General features: G+C 52.0%; 1 protein-coding gene across 2 annotated transcripts in view; it reads right to left on the bottom strand.

Moving 5' to 3' along the window:
• Positions 1-26,118, bottom strand: part of SDK2 (sidekick cell adhesion molecule 2) — a 306,801-nt gene that overhangs the window by 147,918 nt on the left and 132,765 nt on the right. For both annotated transcript variants that reach the window (XM_055242380.2, XM_055242381.2), the window contains exon 2: positions 21,720-21,879. In XM_055242380.2, coding sequence (XP_055098355.1) covers positions 21,720-21,879 — 160 coding nt within the window. The remainder of the gene's footprint in view (positions 1-21,719; positions 21,880-26,118) is intronic.

Raw genomic sequence — 26,118 nt, 5'->3', positions numbered from 1 at the left:
CATCAACATATAGAGGATGATATTTAGAGGAGACACAATTCAACCCATAACAGCTGAGGCTTGAGCCGTGGGGTGACTTAGAGATGGGTGGGACTTGGGAGGGTGTGCATGTGTGGAGAGGTGGGGGCTGGGCCTCTCCACCTCCTTCCTGAGGGCAGGAAGGCTCAAGTAAGTGCAGGTGCTGATGGAGGCTGAGGGGGCGAGGGAAGGAAAGGAGGAGGTGCTGTCCAGTGCCAATCCTGAGGGGAAGGCAAGGATGGTTGAAGAGTGCCAGGCATGATAAGTAGATGTCAGAGACAGAGATTCCTCAGACATCAACTGTGGTGCTGGCCAGAGAAAGAGCCTGGCTGGGATAATGGGGAGGCTGGACTTCATGGCTGGGCCAGTCCCCACTAGGCCTTGTGGGCTGGGCTGAAGAATTTGGGCCTTTTCCTGAGGATAGTAGAAATATGTTGAGGGTATTAACTAGGGCTATAAAACAGAGCTTAGCAAACTATAGTCATGGGTCAAATCTACAGCCACAGCCTCTACAATAGGTGTACCAGGAAGAAAGAGTTCACACATTTTTAGCAAAATATAACAATATCAAGAGTAATGTTTCATGTCAGATGAAAATTATATGATATTCAAATTTCTGTATCCTTAAATAATTTTACTGGGACATAGCCATGCACATTTGTGGACACAGCGTCTGCAGCTGCTCTCCTGCTGCACAGGCAGAGTTGAAGGTTGCCATAAACTCTGTGGCCTGTGAACCCTCAAACATTCACTGTCTGTCCTGGACCAGAAAATGCTTGCCAACCCCTGGTGCAAAATAGGCAGGTTTACATGTGTACAAAGGTCACTCTGACTGCAGACTGGAGAGGGAACTGGAGTTGGTCAAGGCTAAAGGGTTAGAGGCCAATTTGGTCTTTGCCATAGACTGGAGAGAGGTGATGGGGCTGACTGTGTACAATGGTGCTGGGGGGCCAGGGGACAGTGGAAAGATGTCACTGGTGCTAGCATGAGGGGACACCTGATGGTCTGGGGTGGGTGGCAGTTTCAGTGGGCACAGCCGGCGAGGAGAGGAGGGGTCTGGACAGGTGGAGAATGCAAAGTTGTGTGCTAAAAAGAGGAGAGTGGCTCCTGGCAGGAGAGGGAATGTGGGGCAGAGGGAGGTCTATAGGAGGGATTTTGGTTTTTAAAGATGTGAGACTTGAGCAGGTTTAAACATTGGTGGTGGGGGCAGTTAACAGAAGTAGAGGCCGAGAGCAGTGACTCACATCTGTAATCCCATCACTTTGGAAAGCCAAGGCAGGGGGATGGCTTGAGGCCAGGAGTTTGAGACCAACCTGGGCAACATAGCAAGAATCTATCTCTACCAAAAAATAAAACAATTAGCCAGGCATGGAGGCATGTGCTTGTAGTCCCAGCTACTTGGGAGGCTGAGAAAGGTGGATTGCTTGAGATCAGGAGTTGGAGGCTGCAGTAAGCTATGATTGCACCACAGCACTATAGCCTGAGTGACAGAGTGAGACTCTGCTTCTAAAAAAAAAAAAAAAAAAAAAAAAAAAGAAAGAGGCAGAAAGAGGACAAGTGATGGAGCCAGCAGCCAGTTCCTGAGGGTCTGGGGTCCTGTACCCAGTGGAGTGCAGTCCCTGGCAGAAGGAGAGGCCTGGTAGGGCAGAGTTAACTGAAGCAGAGTGGCAGGAAGTGGGAGAAATGAATTCTTTACAATGCTCCTATTTCCTTGTGGAAGGGGACAGTGAAGGGAGGGGCGGTGGGCTGGTGGTTCAAAACAGCATCTGTGGAGGATGAGTAAGCTGAATGGGGAAACTGCGGGAAGGCACAGGTGAGGGAGTGGCTTGAATTTGTTTTCTTTTTGTTGCTTTTTTTTGAGATGGACTCACTCTCTCACCCAGGCTGGAGTGCAATGGCGCGATCTCGGCTCACTGCAACCTCTGCCTCCCAGATTTAAGTGATTCTCGTGCTTCAGCCTCCCGAGTAGCTGGGACTATAGGCACACACCACCATGCCCAGCTAATTTTTGTATTTTTAGTAGAGATGGGGTTTGACCATGTTGGCCAGGCTGGTCTTGAACTCCTGACCTCAGGTGATCCACTCGCCTCGGCCTCCCAAAGTGCTGGGATTACAGGTGGGAGCCACTGCGCCTGGCCACTACCTTGACTTTGTACAGGTGCTATCTACACAGGTGGCTGGCTTTCTTCAGCAGGGCTCAGTAGCCTTATGGAAGGAGCAAGGTGGGTTGAAAGCTGGGCTGACCCAAGGCTGGGGCTCTTCCAGGAAGCTGTGACAGATGGACCCCAATGCCAGGGGGCTGAAGACACTGGCAAGAGGGAGGATGAGAGGGTGATGACCAGGTCCACTAGCTGGGGAAGCAGGTTCAGCCAGCAGGGAACTGACGGATGGGGCGGGAGGGCCAGGGCAAGAGGTGGAAGGCGTTCCACAGCCCTGCTGCTCACAGTGAGGTGTGGGGACTGGCCACAGGAGCATCACCTGGGAGTGGGTCAGAAATGCAGAATCTTGGGCCCCACCCCAGACCTGCTGATCAGAATCTGCATGTATGGTGTTCCCAGGGTGAGTCCTTGCACACAAAACTTTACGACGCTCTGTGATGAGATGGTGCCACAGGTGTGAGGGAGACTGGGAAGTCAGAATCAAGGCTTCGAATGGGAAACGGGTCTAGGTGATGACGGAGGTCAGGGTGCTGCCTCATTGGTCCTCAGTTTCCCAGTCTGTGAGATGACTTTGATCACAGTCTGATGAAAAGGCTGATCATAGCCCCAAAGAGTCACAGTCTTTAACAACCTTGGCTGTGGCTTCAGACAACCCTTTACTCTGGTCCCAGCATTGTCACTCACTGAGCACGTGATCTCAGACAGGGGACGGAACCTCGTTATACCTTGGACACTCCATCTGTATAACGGGCAAAGTAAGGATGGCTGTCCTTTTTTTTTTTTGTGGCAGAGCCTTGCTCTGTTGCCCAGGCTGGAGTGCAGTGGCACGATCTTGGCTCACTGCAAGCTCTGCCTCCCAGGTTCACGCCGTTCTCCTGCCTCAGCCTCCCGAGTAGCTGGGACTACAGGCGCCCGCCACCACGCCCGGCTAATTTTTTGTATATTTTTAGTAGAGATGGGGTTTCACTGTGTTAGCCAGGATGGTCTCGATCTCCTGACCTCGTGATCCACCCGCCCCGGCCTCCTAAAGTGCTGGGATTATAGGTGTGAGCCACCATGCTCACTGGGATTTTTTAGTAGAGATGGGGTTTCACCATGTTAGCCAGGATGGTCTCGATCTCCTGACCTCGTGATCCGCCCGCCCCGGCCTCCTAAAGTGCTGGGATTATAGGTGTGAGCCACCATCCGGCCAAGATGGCTGTCTTATAGAAAATACAAGTTCAGGCAGCTCGCTGTAAGGCTTGTTTTCAAACACACATTCGTTCCACTGCGATTGATGTATTAGAGAACGATATGAGCATCTGTGGATTTTGCATTTGCTATGCACAATTTTGTCCGCAAGAAGCAGGAGTCAATACAGAAAACTGCACCCAGCTGAGGTGGGATGCACAGTTGTGCACAAAATGCACATGGCTCTGGGGTCCTCAGCTCACTGCAGATGTTGCACACCCACACCTGGTGTTACAACTTTTTTTTTTTTTTTTTCAATTTCTGACAACCTTCCTTCTACCACTTAACAGTAACTTATAAGCTGTACCCCTTCTGACACCCACTTCCGCAAGCAAACTGGGAGCCTTTTCCAAGGCAAAGTGCCATAAGTATTATAGTAGTTATGCATTTCTTAACCATTTAATATGTGTAAAATTGTGCAATCATCTTCATTAAGTTCCTTTCTTTTTTAATGTGTTGCTAATGAAGTTTTTGCATGTTGCTGCCCCCACTCCATTTCCCCCACAAGCCCTTTGGTTTTTATTGCACAGTTTGGCATAGCATGCTGATTTCTACAAACGTATCCATCGCACGCTAGCAGAACTGACTGTAAAGTGCTTAGCACAGTGCTTGACGTTCGGTAAGCAGTCACGAAATGTGTCCTTATGTAGTTTCCCATTGTTATGAATCATTCAACCCATATTGGGTGCCTACAACGTGCCAGACACTGTGTTAGGCTCCGGGAATTAGCAGTAATAACGACAACAAGTGTAATAGCAATACCCTTGTCTCCACGTACTGTGGTATCAGTAGCTGCTTGTGTTTAGATGAAAATATTACTGCTGCTGTCACACTTTGCTTAGAAATGCACTGTTCCCCAGCTCTACTTCGGGTCCATTCATTTCCTGTTGCTACCCACCAAGACAATAGTGGTCACTTCCCTGGAGGCCAGAGGGAAGGAGTTAAACATCAGGCCTTTCAGCATCTCCAAATCCCAGGGACCTTAAGGGAATGAAGACTTGGTCATCTTTGGGGAGGAATGACTTTGTCAAGCTAATTCATACTAAGATGGGGGGTGGGGGGGGTAAGTGGATTGGAAGCATTAACTTGGAGGTAGGTACCAGGCAGGGATTGGTGAGTTGTGATGGCATGAACCCTGCCAAGCACCGCCCAGATGGCCGGAGCTTCCTGTCCCACCGAGTCCTGCTCTCTGGGCTTCACCAAGCTCTAGGTTTCCTGAGACCAGGTGTTCTGGGATTACTGGATGTTGATAAGGCTGGAGGATGAGCCACAGTCTCCAGATTGTTCCCTATAACGTGCCTGGTAGGTCAAGGGATGCTGGAAAGAGGCCCCCCTAGCCTCCCTGCAGTGCCTGCTGTTGGCAGCCCTGCCTGAAGGCCAGCACTGACCCTCTATCTGCGGCAAGGCTTCAGGTGTGGCTGAGGCTCTCCACTCTGGGATCTATATCTATACTTATGCCCACCGCTATATCATCAATGTCTATTTCAATCTAGGTAGAGTAGCTAACTTTAATTTGGCCAACAAAAAAGTGAAACAACAAAAGCAAAAAAAAAAATCTGTCATGCAGATTTCATTTTCTTTGTTAAAAAGGCCATTTTTAACATCAAAAGAGGACAAAGGGCACAGAATTTTATGCAAAGAGTGGATTTAGCATCATGAGAACCTGCCACGTGGCCCTGGTTTTGACTAGTTCACAGCAGACTTCTTACAACACCACCCCGGGCCTTCCTCCACTACTGAGCACCAGAGCTTGAGAGCTGTGTCCTCTCTCAGAGCTGCCCTGCTCTCTGGGGTTGCGTTCTGACTTTTTCGGTGGCCTGTCTTGACTTCCCTAGCAAGGCTGCAAGCTCCGCCTGTTCTTGGAGTGCCCCTGCTACCTGACACTTTGTCTAACTCACAGTGGGTGATCAAGAAGCTGGGGCAGGCCCACTGCTTGCAGGGCTGGAGGGTACCCCGCTAAAGCACAGCACAAAGGCGTCCCAAGTCAAACCACTCGGCTTTGCTCTGCCCAAGTACCTCTGCTCTAAGGAATGGTAGAAACAGGTGGAGAAGGAGGGTTTTTGATTGGGTATTTCACTTGCTGTGTGACCTTAGGCAAGCTGCTTAATCTCTCTGTGCCTCCATTTACTTATCTATAAAATAGGGGTAGTAACAATAGGTACTAATATGGGCCAGGCAGTGTTTTGTTTTGTTTTGTTTTTGTTTTGAGATTTTTTTTTTTTTTTTGTCACCCAGGTTGGAGTGCAGTGGGGTAATCTCAGCTCAGTGCAGCCTCAACCTCCTGGGTTCAAGCGATCCCCCCAAGTAGCTAGGACTACAGGCACGCACCACCACACTTGGCTAATTTTTATATCATTATTATTATTTTTAAGAGACAGGGTCTTGCCATGTTGCCCATGCTGGTCTCGAACCCCTGAGCTCAAGTGATCCACCCCCCTTGGCCTCCTAAAATGCTAGGATTACAGGCGTGAACCACCACACCTGGCCCCAGGCAGTGTTCTAAGCATTTCACATGTGATAATGCATTTACTCCTTATTAACCACCCTATGAGGTCAGAAATAATAATATCCAAATGTGGCAGATAAAAAAGATCAGGAAACCAAGGAACATAGATGTTAAGGAACTTGCCCAAGTTTGCACGGCCAGTAGTTGACAGAGCCTCAGTGGGCTTCTAGATTTTGTGCTCTTAACCACCCTACTATAGCCCCTACCTGAAGATCCAGTGTGAGGATTAAATGAGTTAATACATGTAGTGTGCTTAGGACATGGGCTGGCGTAAGGCATAGTCAGCAATCTTTAAGAGTTAGCTGTTGCCGTTATTATTAATGTTATTATTACTCCTTTATCTGTCCTTGCTCTCAGCACCCTCTAACAGCACCCTGACACGGCTCAACACATCCTTATCTCAGACAAGCCCTGGCCCAGCAAAGCAGCCTGGGGAGCTTCAGTCCCAGGTGTCAGAAGCTGTGACCTTGGCTGCTGGGAGCCTTACGCCCCAGAGCCAACTCCTCTCTCTGCCTTTCTGCTTTTTGGCTTTTTTTTTTTTTTTTTTTTTTTTTTTTTTGACAGGGTCTTGCTCTGCCATCCAGGCTGGAGTACAGTAGCATGATCATGGCTCACTGCAGCCTTGACCGCCTGAGCTCAAGCGATCCTCCCACCTCAACCTCCCAAGGAACTGGGAGTACAGGCGCGCACCACTATACCCAGCTAACATTTTTATTTTTAGTAGAGACGAGGTCTCGCTATGTTGCACAGGTCTCTGTGCTTGCAAGTGTGAGCCACTGCGCCTGGCCCCTCTCTCTGCCTTTCTCCACATCTGCTCAGACCACAGGCAGCAGGTCCCAGACTCAGTCCCACCAGCTCTGAGCTTTCTGCTCTTTGTCCTCCATGACTCAGTTCCAATCCTTGCCCATTCTCTCTGGGTTTTCCAAAGTCACCCTTGTGGGTGCCTTCAGAGATACCAAGTGGGAGAATTGGACCAGAACCGTGCTAATGAAGCCCTGGGGACCCGCCTGCGAGCTGCCATCTAGAAAAGGTGATCGGTGTGGGCTTTGGGGTAACGGCCAGATCTGAGAGGAGGCCAGGAGGAGACTGAGGAGCATGGCTCTGATATTTTACAGCGACCCCCGTCAGGATGTGGAGTCCATTTCCCCACTTCCGAAATCTGGGCCGGCTTCATGACTTGCTTTCATTGACAGAATGGTCCTTGTAGCTTCTACATTCACCCTCTAAGATCACGGCCCCAACACCATGGTGGCCCACCATGCTACCAAGGAGGAGAAACCACGTGGAGAAAGAGATCTCGCACCCAGCTGTCCCTACCAAGCCCAGCCCAAGCCAACTGCCAGATGGGCACAACTTCATGGTGAGCCCAGGAGAGACGGGGGGAATAATTATCCCGGTTGTTTAAGCCACCAAGTGCTGAGTTGGTTTCCTAAGCAGCAGTAGGTAGCTGACCAGAGTAGCTATCTGTGGCCTGGCCGGCACGCTCCTACGGGCAGGACCTCACTCTGCACTCCCGGGGCCCATGGTGTTTGAGTGCCGCGCTGGCTGGAGCCTGTGGATGCGCTGTGGGTTGGCCTCCAGGGACCTATCTCCCCTGGGGAGACTGTCTCTCTTAGTCACTAGCCTTCATTCTGCAGAAAGAATGGCTTCTTCCTTCTCCAGCTGTCTGTGAGCCCACCAGTGCCTGGAACCCCCTACCTATGCTTTCTGTTTATCTTGAGTTGCAGAACACACCAGCATCTCTCAGCCCCCAGGGGCTGCCAGTTAGAGCCGAAACCCCTATTTTCAACCCCCTCCCAGGAGGAGTCTCTGCCACCGCAGGGGACTTGGGTGACCCTGGGAGAAGACTGGACTGGTAAGTCAGAAACCCCAGCTCCCCTGCCAAATGGCCCACTGCAGATATTCCTCTTCAGGGGAACAAAGACACAGGGGAGAGGTACCTGCATCCTCCCACACTGAGGAATCCTATGAATGGGCTCCGGGGGGGAGGGGGAGTCGGGCGCCACGGCAGCCCCCAGGAAGCAGGGGTCATTACCAACTCCCCAGGCGTCTGTCTAGGCCATTTGCCTGCCTGAGCGCATAACTGAGTCAAGATCTAATTAGTTTCTGTGTCCTGGCTGAGAGCCAAGGCCGGGCGCAGGAGGACCTGGGAGGGGGTGGAAAGCGGGAGATTCTCAGGGTAAGCGGGGTCTCCAGCCCAGCTGCGTGGGGAAAAAGAATGAACTCTCATTTCCATGCACTGAACCATCCCAGATAAAAAACATATGTGCCTCTGATGGAGACCACCCTCCCCTCCCCAAGGACTGTGGGCCACACATGGCCTGCGCCCATGTCTGTGCACCCGTTACCAGGGATTCAGGCCAAATTCAAATATGTCAATCACAGGTAATGAATGATCAAACCCTTCCTAATTTGCATGTTAAATTTCCTTGTGGTGGAAATAAATAGCCTCAGTTCATCAGAGAAGAGCTTTCCTCGGGAGCCTTTCATTAAAGGCGGCGGCGAGTGCTTCATTTGCATGTTCTGTGCGGCACATTGGGGAGTCTGGGAGGATGTGGCCTGCGGGGCCCCAGGGCTGTCAGGATGGACCATGGAAATGCATCCGTTTGCTGGGAAGTAGGAGGAGATGACAGGAAGAAGTGAGGGTGTGGCTGTGTGTGCGCACCTGTGCATTCCAGACTGTTCCGTGCAGAGGAGCTGGTGGCAGGTCCACATCCCTAGCTCACCCCTAATTTGCAGTGTGACCCTGGACGTGTCACTTTACCTCTCTGGGCCTCAGTTTCTGTATCTATAAAATGGGAAGCATTAAGTGTTTTGTATTAAGTAAAAGCAAAGCAATAGGTGTTTTGGATCCTCACAGCCCTCCTTGTGAGAATTAAATGTATTAACACTAATGAAAGCATGCTGTGCACGGCTGTGTGTGGGGTCATGCTCTGTGGACCATGGATGGACGTCCAGAGCTGTGCATGGGCACACAGAGTGCCTTTGAGAGACAGCAGCACCTCCCTGCCTGCCCCAGCTTCAGAGAGCTCCACAGATTCATGGAAATGTCCTCCCTGTCCCACCTACAGCTCTCTGTGGGCTGTGACATCCTTGCGTGATCCTGCAACCAAACACGGACATCGAGGGAACTCTGCAAACATCCCATCAGAAGAGAGAGGTGAGGACAGAACCTGTGACCTGGGGATGCCGGGCCTGGCAAAGTTCCCATACCTGACACGGCGAGTCCCTCGCCTGTTCCCAGGTGCCCAGCCTGACCAGGGAAATGACATTGAGTGAAATTGATGTTGGCACCTTTGCCTCTGATCACGCCAGGATGCTGAGAAGCTAGGGAGCCCAGTGAGATCCAAGCAGCACTGCACGGAGACTCAGGGGGCCTGGGTCTGAATTTTAATTCTGATGTGAACTCATGCCGTGTCCCCCAAGAAGTCATTTCCACTCAGGGCCACCATGTCCCCCCTGTAAAACAGGGCTTGGCCTGGATGCCAGCTGAGGTGTTCTGTGGCTGCGTGACTCTCTCATAGCTCCTAGTTTCCCCTGCCTGCCCCCTGCACTGGTGCCCTCAGCCCAGATCCAGCGAGGCCACATCCATCGTCCATCTCTAGCTTCCTTGAGAGTTGGGCACCCATTTTCTCCCCAAGCCAGGACCCGTTACAGAGAGTGTGAGCAAACAGGTTGCTATGGAAACCAAGCCAGCCACGGTTTGAGAGACTTTTGCATCTTTTTTCCGCCTTTCCCCTTACACTTTGAACTTATTAGTCTTAATTGACATAATTATTGCGAGGTTGTCAACTCGAGGCACGAGGAGCCACCTGTGCCTCTCGCTGCCCAGCACCAGCCCTGACCCTTGGGGATGCTCCCTGCTGCCTCTCTCCCTCCCATCTGCCACCACACTGGCTTTCCCTGCTACTGACTAGCAAATCCTGAGGCCGCACTCGGGCACCTCATGTCAGGAAGAACCTGTCCTAAAGCAGGAGGGGGCCTCCCAGGCCAGGGTTGGGGGACGGGCTGCGTGCAGGACCACGTGCATCTGTGGGAAGCAGGTCGTAAGGAGCACCACCCCGTGTCCTCTTGCACCAGTAGCCTCAACCTCTTGGCTAATGGTTTTAGCAGGACTGATGAGAGAAGGCAGGAGCAAATCATTCTCTCTGAGCCTCTGACTTCTCTGCGCAGTGGAGGTGTTATACCTGCCCCAGGCTGAGGATCCAACAGAGCATCAAGGAAGGTGGCCCGTGCAGCAGGAAGCACCTTCTACTTGAATTGTTATGAAAAAGGGGGCTGGAGGGACCCACAAGAGGGAGCGAGGGGTGGCCAGCCAGCTCTTCACCCCTTCCTTCCATGCCAGGCCCCTGACCCCATGTGCCAGGGCACCTACGCACAGAAGGGCAGCTTGGCTCCAGCTGGGAGAGTCCGCGGGATGCCAGCACCTCACTGTAGGCCATGGTTCTCAATGGGGGTGCTGTTGCCCCAGGACACAAGTGGCAGCATCTGGAGACATTTTTGGTTGTCACATCCAGAAGGTGTCTATTGGGATCCAGGGGTTATAGGCCAGGGCTGCCTCTTAACACCTTGCATCACACATGACAGACTCCCACCCTCCAACAAAGAAGTTTCCATCCTCCCATGTCAGCAGTGCAGAGGCTGAGAAGCCCTGCTCTAGCTGTTTCTAGCTGGTGCCTTCCCCCCAGGCAGCATAAGGCTGTGGCCTGAGGGTCCTCAAACAGTGATACCCCCGCCTCGCCCTCAGCCCCGCTGTTGGATATTGGAGGCCTGCCCCGTGTGTGTGAGTGTGTGTGTGTGTGTGCACGCGCGTGCTATGTGTGCAGATGAGGTCCCTTCAGCCTCCCCACCTTCCCCGATCCTCAGGAGTGGGAGGAGCTGGCCTCAGGTCGGGAGAAGGACAGCCTGCTTCTCCTCCCAGCCCACCTCTCCCATTCCTCCCTGAGGATTTCACCATTTCCAAACTCGTTAACTTTTAATTACTACCTTCCCTCTGCCTGAGTACACTGGCTCCATGCCACGTACATCTCTATTAAAATTCAATTTATGCCCATCATAACTAATTCCTGTACTTCAGTTTTCTCACCATCAGCCTTCAATTTTCAGACAAGATGTCCAAGCTTATGGCCAAATTGGAGTAAATCTCCAAAGGGCTGGAACAGGGAGATAGGATCTAGCTTCACTGAGGAAAAGGAACCTGGACTTCCCAGGAGGGTGGGAAGGAACCGTGGCTAGGAAGAGTGAGGTGGGAGGAGCCTGCCCTGCTGGGTGGGAGTCAGCGTCATGCCCTTGGGGGCTCTCAGACCATCCTTTCCATTGATAGAGCCATCTGTGACCAGACACTCTTCTGCACGCTTCATCTTGCATGACATTCCCGGCCACCCTGGGAGGTAGCTACTGGTCTTATTCCCATTTTCCAGACTAGGCAACCGAGGCAGGGATTAAGCAGTTTGCTCAAAGGCACACAGCGAGTCAGGGGCAGGACTGGACATCACAAGGGGGGATGCTGGGGCTGGATCTGGGAAGATAAATAAGGGTTTGCCAGGTAGCAGAGGCGTGAGAGGACGGTAGAGGTGGAGGACAGAGGTGGGCATGGGCACGAGGCCATGAAAGAGCAGAGACCATGGGTGCACAATGCGTTCTGCCCACTAGCGAAGGGAGTTAGTGAGAGAGGAGGCTGGAGAGATGGACAGGACCCGGTGATACAGAGTCTTGTACTCCCTCAAGCAAAATCCTTTCGAGACTGTCCACTGCCTGCTGGATGTATCCGAGAAGATTCTTCCTGGCATCCCAGGTCCTACCTCTGCCATCTTGGGTCAGCCGTGTCTCCCACTTCCTGGGGCAACTGGCTCAACCTGTCATGCCCCTTCCAGTCTCCAATTCTTGATTCCTACCTGCCTGTGAGGATTCCCCTCCACTCCCTGCCCCGACTTGCTCATCCCTCTCTCACTCCTCAACTTGCCCTATCCTCCCCCTCCTGAAGGTCACCAGACTTCTATGTCCCTAAATTGAGCTGATGATTTATTTATTTGTTTTTATTTATGTTTTGAGCTGGGGTCTCGCTTTGTCACCTAGGCTGGAATGTAGTGGTGTGATCTTGGCTCACTGCAACCTCTGCCTCCCAGGTTCAAGTAATTCTCCTGCCTCAGCCTCCCAAGTAGCTGGCCTTACAAGCACGAGCTACCACACCTGGCTAACTTTTGTATTTTTAGTAGAGACGGGGGTTTCACCATGTTGGCCAGGCTGGTCTCAAGCTCCTGACGGTCAGGTGATCCACCCACCTTGGCCTCCTGAAGTGCTGGGATTATAGGCGTGAGCCACCGCGCCCAGCCGGAGCTCATGATTTTAGAATCCAGCAGCGGTTGACACAGTTGGTCGTTCCTAAACCAAGAATACAACCTCTTTCCTCCCAAGACACTGGAATCTCCAGGCTTCCCCTCTCCCACCCAGCCTCTAGGTTTTGTTCCGCCAGGCTGGTTTCCAACTCCCTCATATATGGCCTGCTGGGACCACAGAGCCCTTTCCTCATTCTCTCATCCTGCCATGTCAACACCAGTGAGTCCTAAATTAATATCTTCAGACTTTCTTCTAGTTGCCTGTTGGACATCCCTATCCAGCATCCAAAACTCAGTACAGTGTCTTCCCAGAAAGCTCCTTCTCCGCCTGGGATTCCTTCATCAACCACCTCAGTGCCCATCTTCCTCCCTCTCCTGCATGGCCAGCAGAGCCTCACGTCCCACCAGTCACCCCTCCTCAATGCATCTCAGACCCATCCGCTCCCACCAAGAGGGCCCAGCCGCCCCTCCCAGCAGAATGGACCCACACCTCCTCTCTGCTCTCTTCCACCCCCTTCTCACCCAGCTTCCTGAGCAAAGATTTGAAACATGAGCATCTGATCATGTCCTTTCCCTGGGAAAAACCATTCGAGGGCTCCACATAGCTTCTGGCGGAAAATGCAAGTCCCTAAGAGAGCTAAACGCCCCTAGTTGATCTCGCCCCAGTGTCCTCCTTGGCCACGTGAACCTTCTTTCAGATCCTCCAGACACAAGGTCCTTGGATGGAGCTGCAGGGACCATTCCTTGGCATCCCCCTGCCCTGGCTACCTCCACTCATTCTCTGGGTCCCAACTTCCCCAGTGGAATCTGTTTGACCTTCCCTTCCCTTGAAATCACGCATCAAAACTGGAATCCACCCACACTTGCACTATTATTTAGTTCTGCTTCTACACGTGGGGGCCAGGATCTTCTTGTCTTATTTAGGGCCACATCACCAGCACCCAGTATCTGGTCACAACCGGCACCCATTGTAGTAACCCAGGGATGCTGGCATCTCCTGACAGGAGCACCTCTTTCTCTCACGGTTTGTCCACACTGCTCAAGTTCTGTGTCTCCCAGGGGCTGCTCCAAACTCCTCCAGCTCCTGCTCGCCTCTTCCTGCCTCTTCCTGAAACTCCCACGCTCACTTGGCCTCAGTCCCCTGCTGTTGCTCCTCAGCCGCGGTACTTAGAGTCCTGTGGGCACCTCTGGCTCCAGTGGGAACAAACATTTCCAAAGGTGGCGGGGCAGGCGGGGCTGGCACTGCCTTTCCAATTGTCCTCCTTGCCTAGCTCTGTGCCGGGCAGGCAGAAGGGCCCCAGTCCTTGCCTGATGAATGAACAAACGCTGGCATCTCCTGCCGTTCCTTTACCAGGCTTGGAAGCAGAAGGCCTGGCACTTGTCTTAACTCTATGATTTCAGATCTTGGACAAGAAATGAAACCTGAGCCTTTGTGTTCCTCATGTATCAAGATGCCTCCCTTTCCAGGAGTTGCTGATGTTAAGGGATTCAGAAGAACTGAAGTAAAAGACACTGGTGTGGGGCCTGGCATGAGCTAGGTGATCATTTGGAGTGTTTGTTAATAAGAGTTAATGTACTATTTCTCCTTCTGCAGTGGCTTAGAAAGTGCCACTGGCTGTGTACAGCCGGTGTACTGGCTGTGTGACCTTGGGTAGGTTGCTGAACCTCTCTGAGCTGTGAATTCTAGTTAGGAAGCAGAGATAATAATTGCACTAGCCTTCCAGAACTGCTGCCAGTAAGAGCTTGGCTCGGTTCCTGGCACTCACCCCATGCCATGCATGTGCTCCCGTGCCCTCTGGGAAGGCCCGCTGGCCTCTGCCTCCCCATCTCTGCTGCCTGCTCTCTCTTCTAAGGGGAGGCCAGAAAGAGGGCCAAAGAAGCCAGAGACAAAGCCGCTGGCCTGGGGAATTTCTCTTCATCTTCTTATCTGAGGAGTTTCAAAGGCTGCCAGCGGCTCCGCGTGCATCCCCTGCTTTTGTGTCCCTTGCCGGGCTTCTCTGCCTCAGATATACTTTCTTCTCCCAGTTGCCAAGCCCATGCAGTTCACAGACACCACAGCTCTACCACAAGGACCTCAGCATGGCAGGGGGGCTGGGGACCCAGCCTGGGGCCGGCCAGATGCCCACCTGGCTCTCCTGGGCCTCCCCTGCACACATCTGCTCTTCTCCACATGGGCCAGGGATGGGACTCGGCCTCAGCTGGTCTCACACCCTCACGCTTGTCTCTCGGAAGGGGGTCCTGGTTTCATGGCCCTCGGGGCAGAAGAATGACATACAGTGATGTGGGGCAGGGACAGAAGGAGCCCGCTGGGAAACCGTGTGTGCCTTTGCAGAGGAGGCAGCACACTCAGGTCCAACAGTGCTCCCGGATCTGCCACTCACTCTCTGGATAATCCCAGGCAAGTTTCTGACCCTCTCTGAACTTCGGGTTCATCATTTGCATAATGAGGGTAATGAGATTCACCTGTTGTGAGATGACGGCTGTAAAGGACTTGGCACCCGTGAGCCTCCATAAACATTAATGTGTGCATGCCCAATTATGCATGGGAATCTGTGTGTGTGTGTGTGTGTGTGTGTGTGTGTGTGTGTGTGTGTGTGTGAGAGAGAGAGAGAGAGTGATCCGTCTTGCTTTTCTTTTTTCTCCTATTCGATTTTAAGTGTGAGAATAATTATGCCAGAAGGTGTTACCAAGGTGGGACAAAATCATCTGGTTGATGACGTTGCCAGGGCACAGACCCAAGGATGGGTGGCAGGGTCCATCCTTCGTCCATCCTTCCTCCATTCTCCTCCATCCTCCGTCCATCCTCCCTCCATTCTCCTCCATCCTCCATCTATCCTCCCTCCATCTCCTCCATCCTCCATCCATCTCCCTCCACTCTCCTCCATCCTCCGTCCATCCTCCCTCCATTCTCCTCCATCCTCCATCCATCCTCCCTCCATCTCCTCCATCCTTCTCCATCCTCCCTCCATCTCCTCCATCCTTCTCCATCCTCTCTCCATTCTCCTCCATCCTCTGTCCATCCTCCCTCCATCTCCTCCGTCCTCCATCCATCCTCCCTCCATTCTCCTCCATCCTCCCTCCATCTCCTCCATCCTCTGTCCATCCTCCCTCCATTCTCCTCCATCCTCCATTCATCCCCCCTCTAGCCTCTGTCCATCCTCCCTCTGTTCTCCTCCGTCCTCTTTCCATCCTCCCTCAGTTCTCCATCCTCTGTCCATCCTCCCTCCATTCTCCTCCGTCCTCCATCCATCCTCCCTCCATCTCCTCCATCCTCCATCCTCCATCCATCCTTCCTCCACTCTCCTCCATCCTCCCTCTGTCCTCCTCCATCTCCATCCTCTGTACTGTCATTTCTCCAGCCAGGGGGGTTGTCTCCAGCCATGCTGCCCTTGCTGGTGAAACGGATGTAAACTTAAGCTGAATGGATTCAACCTGGGAGATGGCTCCTGGAGAGGAGGGAGCTGAGAGTGGTCAGATGAGAGAGGCTCAAGCACTAACACAAGAGGGCCTGACCTCTATGGCTTTTATGTGAGTTGCACACACACCTCCCTGCTGTACTCAGACAGGCTCGTGACTAATTGTTAACCTGCGTACAAGGCTGTGTGGGAATCATACACACACGAACACATACACACATGTGCATGCACACACACACACATATTTTAGCAGACACATTAGACTCCATACATTAGACTCTATATATCCAGATAAGTTTTGTGTTCTTCCTCCCCCCACCACCTGTCCCCAGCATATGCCCCAGGAATCACTTTGGGAAGCTGCGTGCCTGTTCCAGGGGAGAGGCAGGCCGTGGGGCCAATGTCCACACCTTGAGGAGCGTCTCCCACGGAGTATCCTCCTGCTCACATGAGAGAAAGGATCTCATTTCTTTAAAGTCAGATTTTGTTTTGTTTCCTTGTTGTGCTCCCAGCTCTTAGAGCCACCTCATTTCTCAAACTGGAAATTCAAGGCTGGTTTCAAAATGGATAAAGATTTGTCACCAACAAAGGGCTCTCACAGCTCTGGCCTAAGAGGAGTTCTACACAGGTGTACAGAGCCCCAGGTAGCCACTCAGAGGAGACAAGCTACCTACACACGTGATTTTCTGGGGGGTTTGTTATCAGATCTGTCCCATGATCTTGTCGAGACAGACACCTTGAATAATCCTAACAGGTACCATTCATGTCACATGTACTGTACCAGGGTGGGCTTGACCTATAGAATCCCAGGTATTCCTTACAATACTTCTCTGACGTAGGCATTACTGTGCCTGATTTCAAGAAGAGAAAACAAATTCGGGGTGGCTAACCACTTCTGCCTAAGGTGACAGAGCTAGCAGGGACAGGGTCATATTCATGCAGGCCTGACTTCAACATCTATGCTCTTTTCACTCTGACCCCAATGATGGAGGTGGACCCACATATTTGTGCCACATATTTGTGTCACACGTACTGAGAAGGGTGCAGAGGCTTGCCTTCGTGTAGTGCGCGCGCACACACACACACACACACACACCAGACCCATTTGGCTACAGAACCCACCAAGAATAAAGACTCTCAGAGATTGGACATGAATATAAACTTTCCTCCCTTTGGAAACATAAATTTATGGCAGCACTTCTAATCTTATTTTCTCTCAACTTGCTGAGTAAATTTAGCCATTTTCCTGCCTGAAAATTGGATATTATCATCTTACTCAGAGGCCTGGGGTTTGTAAAAGACAGGGAAGTCCTCACTATCCAGCAGTGGTTGGAGAGCCGTGGGCTCTGAAGCTGGACAGGCTCCTATGGAATGCAGTTTTCAGTATGCATTTATTTAAAAGGTGAACCTGGAACATTTTGTTGAGCCCAAAACAAGGAGATGTTCAGAATCTAGTGGGGATATGTTCAAAGGACCCATGCTCCAGCTTGAAGGAGTTCCACTGGCCAAATTTAGGTGAAGATGAGTATGGAAATGAACAATGACATGGGTGGATTAAAGCACATTGAATAAAAAAACATAATGCATGAGTTTATACTGATGCTAAATTACTTTAAAGGGGGTCAGAAAGGAAAGCTGTTTACAAAAGAATGCCACCTAAGTAAAACGAATACAAGAAAATCTCCTTATCACAACCACCATAGTAATAACTGATTCGGGTAAGACTCATCAATGGATACTAAACCCCTGGGTGGGAGGGTCCTGGGAAGGAGATTATTCACATAGTCCCAAGTTATCACTCTATAGTCCACTCATCAATAACAAAGGGAAGAAGATACTTCAACCTTTTGACAATGGGGAAATCTGGTGGACATCACCTTGACCAGTTCACCAAACCTAACATCAGCAGTAATGGGGCAAATTGTCATCAGGCACCTTCTAGTGTGAAGCATCAAAGACACATACCTACAAATATGGTTCCCAAAAGGCTTAACATGAGTTTAATCACGAGGATATAACTGGACAAACCCACACTGAGGGAAATTCTGCAAAGCCAGCTGGACTCTCAGAAGTGCCAAAGCCATGAAAGGTAGGAAAGAAACAATAAGGAACAGTTCTAGATTTAAGGTGTATCAAGACTCATGGCAACTAAAGGTCACATGTGATCCCCGATTAGGTCCAGCATTGAACAAGAACAACAACCATGGCCATGAAGGACACTGGGATAAAGGTACGTCCATCGGAACAAATGGAGAAACTTGAATATAGACTGCATTTTAGATAGTGGTATTATATCAGTGTTAAATTTCCCAACTGTGAAAATTGTGTCGTGCGTGGTTCTGCAGGCAAATGCCTTGCTCTTAGGAAATATTACTTACGAGTGAAGTGACATGATATCTACAGCAAATCCTTGAATAGTTCAGCAGAAAAGGTGCATGTGTATACATGTGTAGGGGAACAGTAAGAGAGCACAAATCAGCAAAATGTTAGGAATTGTGGTGGTACACGTATGCAGGTGTTTACAGTACTAATGATTTTACTAAGATTTGAAAAAAATCAAAATTAAAAGAGAGAAGAAAGAAGCACCTGCTATGAGCCAGGGACACAGGTGGCTTCTATCTATCCACTACCCTTTTCCCTTCTTATGTTAACAACTTCACCCTTCTTCCCTACCACGTGGCTGTAGTGTGGGGGCTGCCAATCCTGGTGTCTCAAGCCCTGGAGTAGATACATGATACAGGCCTGGCCAATCAGGGTGTTCCATGCTGTTGCCCACCACAACTGGTCAGGGATGGTCTGAGCTGGGCCAATCAGAATCCTTCCCTGGGACTTTCTAAGTGAAACTTCCAGAGAAGTTCCTTCTACTCAGAAATCAGGCAGCTATAGCCTGTGAGCCCTGAACTTCTCAGTGTCACTCGTGACTTCATGAAGTATGAACCCAGAGGTGGGCACAGCTGAGCGATTGGAGGGAAGAGGGCCTGGCAATATCAAGCTCTTGGTTCTAAGTCCTGAGGTTCCAGAAACTGCCAAGGTTCTGGAAGCTCTGACTTCGGTTCTGTGGTCCACTTGTGGTCTCCTCTGTAAATAATGAGAAGGCAAAAAAGGTGTCAGGGGATATGTAAGGCCATACTTTCTGGACAGTCACAAACGACAGAGGAGATGGAGCAGTGTGTGTGCATGTGTGTGTGTGAGAGAGAGAGAAAGAAAGAGAAAGGGAAAGAGAGAGAGAGAGAAATTAAGAATACATGCATTATTGGCTAGGTGCGGTGGCTCACGCCTGTAATCCCAGCACTTTGGGAGGCTGAGACGGGCGGATCACGAGGTCAGTAGATCGAGACCATCCTGGCTAACACAGTGAAACACCGTCTCTACTAAAAAAAAAAAATACAAAAAATTAGCCGGGCATGGTGGCGGGCGCCTGTAGTCCCAGCTACTTGGGGGGCTCAGGCAGGAGAATGGCGTGAACCCAGGAGGCAGAGCTTGCAGTGAGCCAAGATCATACCACTGCACTCCAGCCTGGGGGACAGAGCAATACTCTGTCTCAAAAAAAAAAAAAAAAAAAGAATACATGCATTATCAGAAAAGGTTTTCTAAAAGAGAAGGAATTTGAGCTGGGCCCTGCAGGAGAAAAAAGTTTCCAAAAGGGGAAATATAAATATTCCCGTGGAGGGGATAGGACAGTTTGGACAAAGTCTGAGAAGAGGGAATTTGCAGAGAACTGTCCTGAGAACCTTGATGGTCTGGTCTGGCAGGAGTGGCAGGAGGTGAGACTATGCCAGCAGGAGCAGATCAGGAAGAGTTCTAAGGCCCTTCTAAGGAGTGCAGACCTTGCCTCGGGGGCACAGCAAGTTTTTAACTGAAGGAAAATCCTGATCAGACCGGCATTCAGGCACAGCATTGCCCCCAGGCCACCAGATCCAACACTCTTAGGGGCGAGGAGGCAAAGGAACGAGTTTCCCAAGTGCACGCTCATCTATTTCCTTTGAATAACTTCCACCCAACATAGCTATAAAATGGAGTATCTGCATTCTCCCTATTGCTTTGTTTTCTAGAATTTGCAGAGCATGGTTAGCAGAAAGACTGCTTAGGATACACATTAAGGAAGCAATTGCAGCAATCCTTCTTTAATGAGAGGCAGTGTGGTGGATGGTAAAAAATTCCCACTCTGCTGTCAGACAGCTTATATTTGAAGCCCAACTCAACCATCTGACTTTAGGTGATTTCTTTAACTTCTCTGGGCTTCAGTGTGTTTATCTGTAAAATGGGGGAAATAACTGAAACTACTCATAGGATTGTGGGCAGGATTAAATGAGATAATCACAGAGGGACATCATAATGTCTGCCATATAATAAATTCTTTTTCATTGTCTATGATTGCTATCATCATTGTTATCATCGTCATCATCATCATCATCAACAGCTGGACCTCATCATCATCATCATCACCACCAATAGCTGGACCCCATCCACTCCCAGAATGCCTGCAGGGACAAGGGCTGCCTGTTTTCAAAGGCAGCCCATTCCATCTGGTCCTTCCACTGAGCTGGAACCTGCTTCTGTGTACCACCCACCCTTGCATCCTAGCAGTGCCAGGGCCCCAGAAGAGCAGCTCTGAACCAGATAAGGAACAAACTCTCCTCTCCTCCTCCTGGCTCCTGCCTCCAGTTCCCTGCCGGAAGAAGTCAGGGGCAGGCTAGGCCTGGCACCACTTGCACACGTGGTATGCCATCCCATGCTCTTAGTCACCCACTTGAGTGTGTCCAAAGTCTAAGATGATGCAGGGGCTCTTCACAGAGACGGTCACAACTTCCTGGGGGTGCCAGGTTGTGGCCAGGAGAGGCTCTGGCCCCCAACTGAAAACCACAGCAGGGGCTGCTCAGGGAGAGCTTTCTGGTCTCCTTGTGGGCTTCCTGGAGAACCGGAGGCCCAGAGTGGCCAGCCCTGCAGGACCTCTCGCTTGCTCATCCAGCTCTCCCTTCTGCAGGAGGGGAGGGGGTGCCCTGTCCTGGGCTTTCTTTTGCCAATGTGGCCACACTACACCAGCCCATGCAGTCCAGGGTTAAGGCAGAAAGACTGGGGTGGGGAGTCTGGCTTCCACAATCCCTAAAGGAAAGGATGGTTCTCCAGAAGGACAGATCAAGCAATTAATTATACCCCTCCTCTTATTTGCATGCCTATCCCTGGCGGCAGATTTGTATCAACATCCCCAGGGCAAGACAATCTTGTTTCCCCAACAAAAGCGATTATGCACATCAGGCCCTGGGATTAACCAACAGCCACAGGGTTGGAGCCAATAAAACAGGCAGAGATGGGAGGATAAGAGCAGAAAGGAGGGAGTGCCTGCCCCAGTCTGTGGCTGCGAGGAAAGGCTGGAGGCCAGGATGGCCTGGGTGAGGGGCTGCTTCCCTGCTGGCAGTAGATCCACCCTTGCTGAGACCCTGTTCTCTTTCCCTGCTCTTCTTTCTCCCCACCTGGCAACATCCCAGCAGGGAAAGGCCAGTCAGGCCCAAGAGCTCCATTGCATGGGCACAGATAGGAAGTGAAGATAAGCTCAAGAGGCCCTGAGAGGGCCATCTCTGTGTCCCACCTGAATTTCCCACAGATAGAAGATGTCCCCTCCTTCACTGATCCCGGGTTGCTGCAGACCCCACCCCTCCATTGGACCCAGGGCCCTCAACAAGAGTCCCCTGGAGATGGCAGGGTTCGAGAGAGTGAGCAGGGGGCCACAGTCACAGCCACAGCCACAGCCACAGCCACAGCTGCTGTTAGTGAGTCCCTGTGCCCAACACCACCTCTGCTCCTATGCACTGTGGTACAGACCATCCTGTCCAGGCAGCTCCCCTGGTCCACAACCCAGCCATCCTCTGCAGGGATCAGTAGGGTGGAGCCATCTCACCTCGGGGCAGGGCTGCCTTTGCCACTCACTTCCAGAACTCCAGGCTCCCAGGAGCCCCGAGCCCCACACTGCCACACAAACCCCCTCCTCACCATGCCCTCTTCAAGGCAGGGCAGTGGTCCTGGCAGCCAGGAGGAAGGGCGGGGAGGCGCAGTTTACCTGTATTCCAGGGAGAACTTGGTCAGCTCCCTGTTGTTGTGCAGCCACTTGAACTCCAGCGGCCAGCTGCCCTCGGCCATGCATGTGAGCACCAGGCGGTTTCCTTCCAGGTGCACCTGTGTTCGCACAGGCTCCGTCTTGAAATATGGGGACACATCATCTGCAGAAACAGGGAGACAAAGCCACCAGTGATCACTTGCTCACCTATGTGACCTGATGCATTTAGTATCCTAAGGCCCCTAGGCAGATGGAGCAGGTGCAGCCAGGTAATTTGCCCAAGGTCCCGTGGCTGGGAGGGACTTGAACCTGGGTCAGTCTGTCTCCAAGACTTGGTCTTCAGCGTGAGTCCCCGACATCTGCCAACCAGAGCCCTGCCTCCTTCCTCCCCAGACCACACTGGGCTATTGCCCTGCTGCCAGCCCACACTCCAGCATCTTCTGTCACTTCCCTCTCAGCATACACATCCACTCCATCCGCTCTGCTCGTGGGTTCCCCCTCCAGGGCAAGAGGCAAGAGGGGCACTTTTTGTGGCTCAGCCAAAGGGAATATCAATGTCACAAGGAGAACAGGGAGGCAGGTTGACATAAACCGTAGGGGGTAGAGGGTCTCCTGAGTCCTGCTCCCTAAGGCTGGGGGAAGCCCTCAAAGCATCAATCACAGAGTCCATCCAGCAGGGCCTCGTGACCACCGGCTGCCTGCTCCTTCCATCCTGGGTCCTGAGGCCAGCCTGCCTCTACCTCCCCATTCACTCCAGGCCAGCCGCCTGGTTGCCCAGGTGGTGGGTGAGGGGCAGAACAGCTGCTTCCCCCTCTCTGCAGTCACCCTCATCCTCTGAGCTGATTCAGCCTCGCAGGCCATCCTGCCCCACCACGGTTCTCTCGACAGAGACAGTGAACTTTGCCGCAGACTTCGCAAGACTGCTCAGCTGGCTGCTCTGGATGGAAATGGGGCCTCTGCCCTTCTGGCCAGTGGGGGAGAGGGTGGACGTGAGCATACACAAGGGAACTGACGGAACAATAGGGGAGACGGAGGAAAGGGGAGGGGCCGTAATCCGTCAAGGAGATACCTGCCTTTTTGTGGATAGGGTGGGGCGGGGAGGCAGGAGCCAGCATCTGGTAACAATATCCACAAAGATGACAGCACCTGCTCTGTTCCGGGCTGTTCTAGGGGCTCTACCATATGCTCGTCTAATCTTCACAGCAACCTCATGACTGGACAGGATTACAATCTACATTTTGGAGAGGGGACACCAAGGCCTCGAGGGGTTAGAAACGTGCCCAAGGTCACACAACTGGGCAGGAGGTGCTCAGCCCCACAGACAGCTTCAGAGCTGGAGCACTTGAGCCCACACCTCCCTCTGTGAAGCCAAAACCGGGGCGGGAGGAGAGGACAGATATCAGGGAAGAACCTGCAGATGCCCAGAGCTTGTGCCAACGAGCCTTGCATTTGACAGATTCAAGGGAGTGGGTTCTAGAAAGCACCACTCAACAGCTCACCTAGTGAGCACCTACTATGTGCCAAGGGCTTCAGGCAGCAGCCAGGGGGGAGTCCAGGCTTGCCAGCCCAACTCTATGCACCTTCCAGTGACCACACTGTGCCCAGAGGGGTGGGACGTAATTAAAGCCGCACAGGCTGCTGTTGTCAGGGTAGGCCCTGAGCACCCCGACCTTCAGGCCAGTGGTGGGGAGTCTGTCATCTACAGACCTGTCTACGTTCACTCCACCACTTCCCAGCAGCGTGCAGTGGACAAGCGTTCCTTTATTTGAGTCTCTATTTCTCTATCAGTGGACACAGGAAAAGAAATATCTGCCTTCACATCTAAGGATGGAAGGAAATAGTGATGGTGAAAATGCTGGCTCCGTGCCTGGCCCAGAGTAGATGTTCTGCCAATGTTCATTTCCTTCCTGAACCCTAAAGTAAGGTGTCCCCTCCAGGGAAGGGGCTCCACCACCCTCAGTGCTGGCTGATGCCCCAGGCCCATCTTGGTCAGACAGTTAATTTTCCCCTGTGAGCCTGGAGGGTGGAAAACACCAGACAGCCTTCTTTTGGCTTAAGAAATGGAACAAACCAGGCTGGCCATGGTGGCTCATGCCTGTAAGCCCAGTGCTCTGGGAGGCCGAGGTGGGAGGATCGCTTGAGGCCAAGAGTTCAATACCAGATTGGGCAACATGGTGAGACCCCCTCTTTACCAAAAAAAAAAAAAAAAAATGTTGGGAGGCTGAGGCGGGTGGATCAGGAGTAACATGGTGCCTGGGCAATACGGTGAAATCCCATCTCTACTAAAATACAGAAGAAATTAGCCGGGCATGGTGTCGGGCACCTGTTGTCCCAGCTACTTGGGAGGCTGAGGCAGGAGAATTGCTTAAACTCAGGAGGCGGAGGTTGCAGTGAGCCAAGATCGCGGCACTGCACTCTAGCCTGGGCAACAGAGCAAGACTCCATCTCTACAAAAAAAAAAAAAAAAAAAAAAAAAAAAAAAAAAAAAAAAAAAAAAAAAAGAAGGAAAGAAAAAAAAGTAAAAGAAATGGAGCAAATCAACCAAAGAAGAGGAAGGGGCTAGGGAGGGGGCGGTTTACGGCTGGAAGGGAGTGAACCCAGGTGGTAGCCGGCTGTGGCTGGGTGCAGCGGGCCTTCTCCTGCACCCCAGGCTGGACCATAAGGAAGGCCCGGAGCCCGGGACCCAGGTCTATCAGATCTGTACCATCAGATCTGCCCAGTACTGGACGTCCTGGTCTTTGGTCAGGTTCAGCCTTTGTTTCCAGGCCTCACTGGGTTCAGGTAGAGATTCGCAACTTAACAGAAGCCATCATGTACATGTGGGGCCCAAGTCAGCTGGCCCTGCTGCACAGCACCCCCAAACCTTGCACCCCCCAGGCCCGAGAGCTCAATCTTATTCATATATAACCTGCAGCAGGTTGGGAGGCTTTTCCTTGAACTCCCACCCTGGCTGCTACTAACTCACTGTGGGGACCACCAGAGGGACAAACCTGAGGGTGGCCTCAGGGTGGCTCAGAGGGCAGGTGCTGGCAGGAGGCTGCCTTCGACTGCTCCCTCTACGTCTGTCTGACTGCTGATGTTTCATGTTTTTTTGGAGACAGGGTCTCGGAAGGTTGCCTAGGCTGCAGTGCAGTGGCATGATCTTGGCTCACTGCAGCCTTGACCTCTGGGGCTCAGGTGATCCCTCCACCTCAGCCTCCCGAGTAGCTGAGATCACAGACGTGCACCACCAGCTAACTTTTGTATTTTTAGTAGAGATGGGGTTTTGCCATGCTGGCCAGGCTGGTCTCCAACTCCTGACCTCAAATGATCCACCTGCCTCAGCCTCCCAAACTTCGGGGATTACAGGCCTGAGCCACCGTGCCCGGCTTGCTAATGTTTCAATCATGCATCTCTCCCTGCTCATTCATGCACATCTCTCCATTGCTCTTAACAAGTGTCAGGTGAATGCAGCGTCTTAAAAACAGTTGAGAAGATGCTCTTTCTGAGTGTGGACTTGGAGGTGTGACTACCACTGCTGGTCCCTTCTAGGGGCGCTTGTGCCTCCAGGGTCTTAGGCCACCTCTGGCCAGGTGGTAGGGAGGGTGGAGAGGCTCGTGGGCACCCATTTGCCAAGGAAAAGGACCCACTGCCCGCCGCCCGCCTGGCAGCAGCCAGCTCTGCTCTCAGCTTAACAAATGGGCACATTCTTACTTCAAAGGCGCATTCATATTCTCCAGCAGCTTTCAAGAGCCCTTTGAATCGCGCTTTTAAAAACGCTCTGTTCATTGCCGTCATCACTCGTTTGTTTTAAAACAATAACGATCCAGCCCCTGGGTGATTAAATCCCTTCCATGTGGGGCTGACTCAGAGCCAGAACAGTCAGAAGGGCTGGGCAGTGTGTGTATCTGCATGCACACATGTGCATAAGCGTGAGCACACACACACGCGCGAGCACACACACTCTCTGCGCCCAGACGCCCTCACCTCTGTCAACCTGCTCACCGGGCAATTTCCTCCCAGGTCTGCGTTTGCCAGTTCATTCTTCAAGCCCTCCTGGGGGTGCCAGCCTGCAGCAGAATGACTTTCGCTTGGATGGGTTGATTCCAGAGGCTGCTGGAGATAATGACTCTGGGGAGGAGGAGAGGGAAGGGGAGGCCTTTCCCTGAGAGCCTGCTGGGTACCAGGCCCTGGGCTGGGGGCTCCACATTCCTCGCCTCCTGTTGTCCTCACAAGGTTCCTCTCCCCAAGCTCCTGTGGTGAAGTCACCCGCTTCGGAAAGTCAACCTGCCCTCTGGATACAGGGATCCTGGGAGGGACGCCCTACCTAGGACTCAGAGTAGTGACAGCTGATTTTCCTCCAGGACCTGCCTCATCTGAAAGCAAGAGACGGCACAGGGCTGGCAGGGTGTGTGCTGTAGGA

Source organism: Symphalangus syndactylus, chromosome 14 (genome assembly GCF_028878055.3).
Source record: "Symphalangus syndactylus isolate Jambi chromosome 14, NHGRI_mSymSyn1-v2.1_pri, whole genome shotgun sequence".
Taxonomy (NCBI): Eukaryota; Metazoa; Chordata; class Mammalia; order Primates; family Hylobatidae; genus Symphalangus; species Symphalangus syndactylus.
The sequence above is the reverse complement of the archived record's forward strand: the minus strand, read 5'-3'. Positions and strand labels throughout refer to the sequence as shown.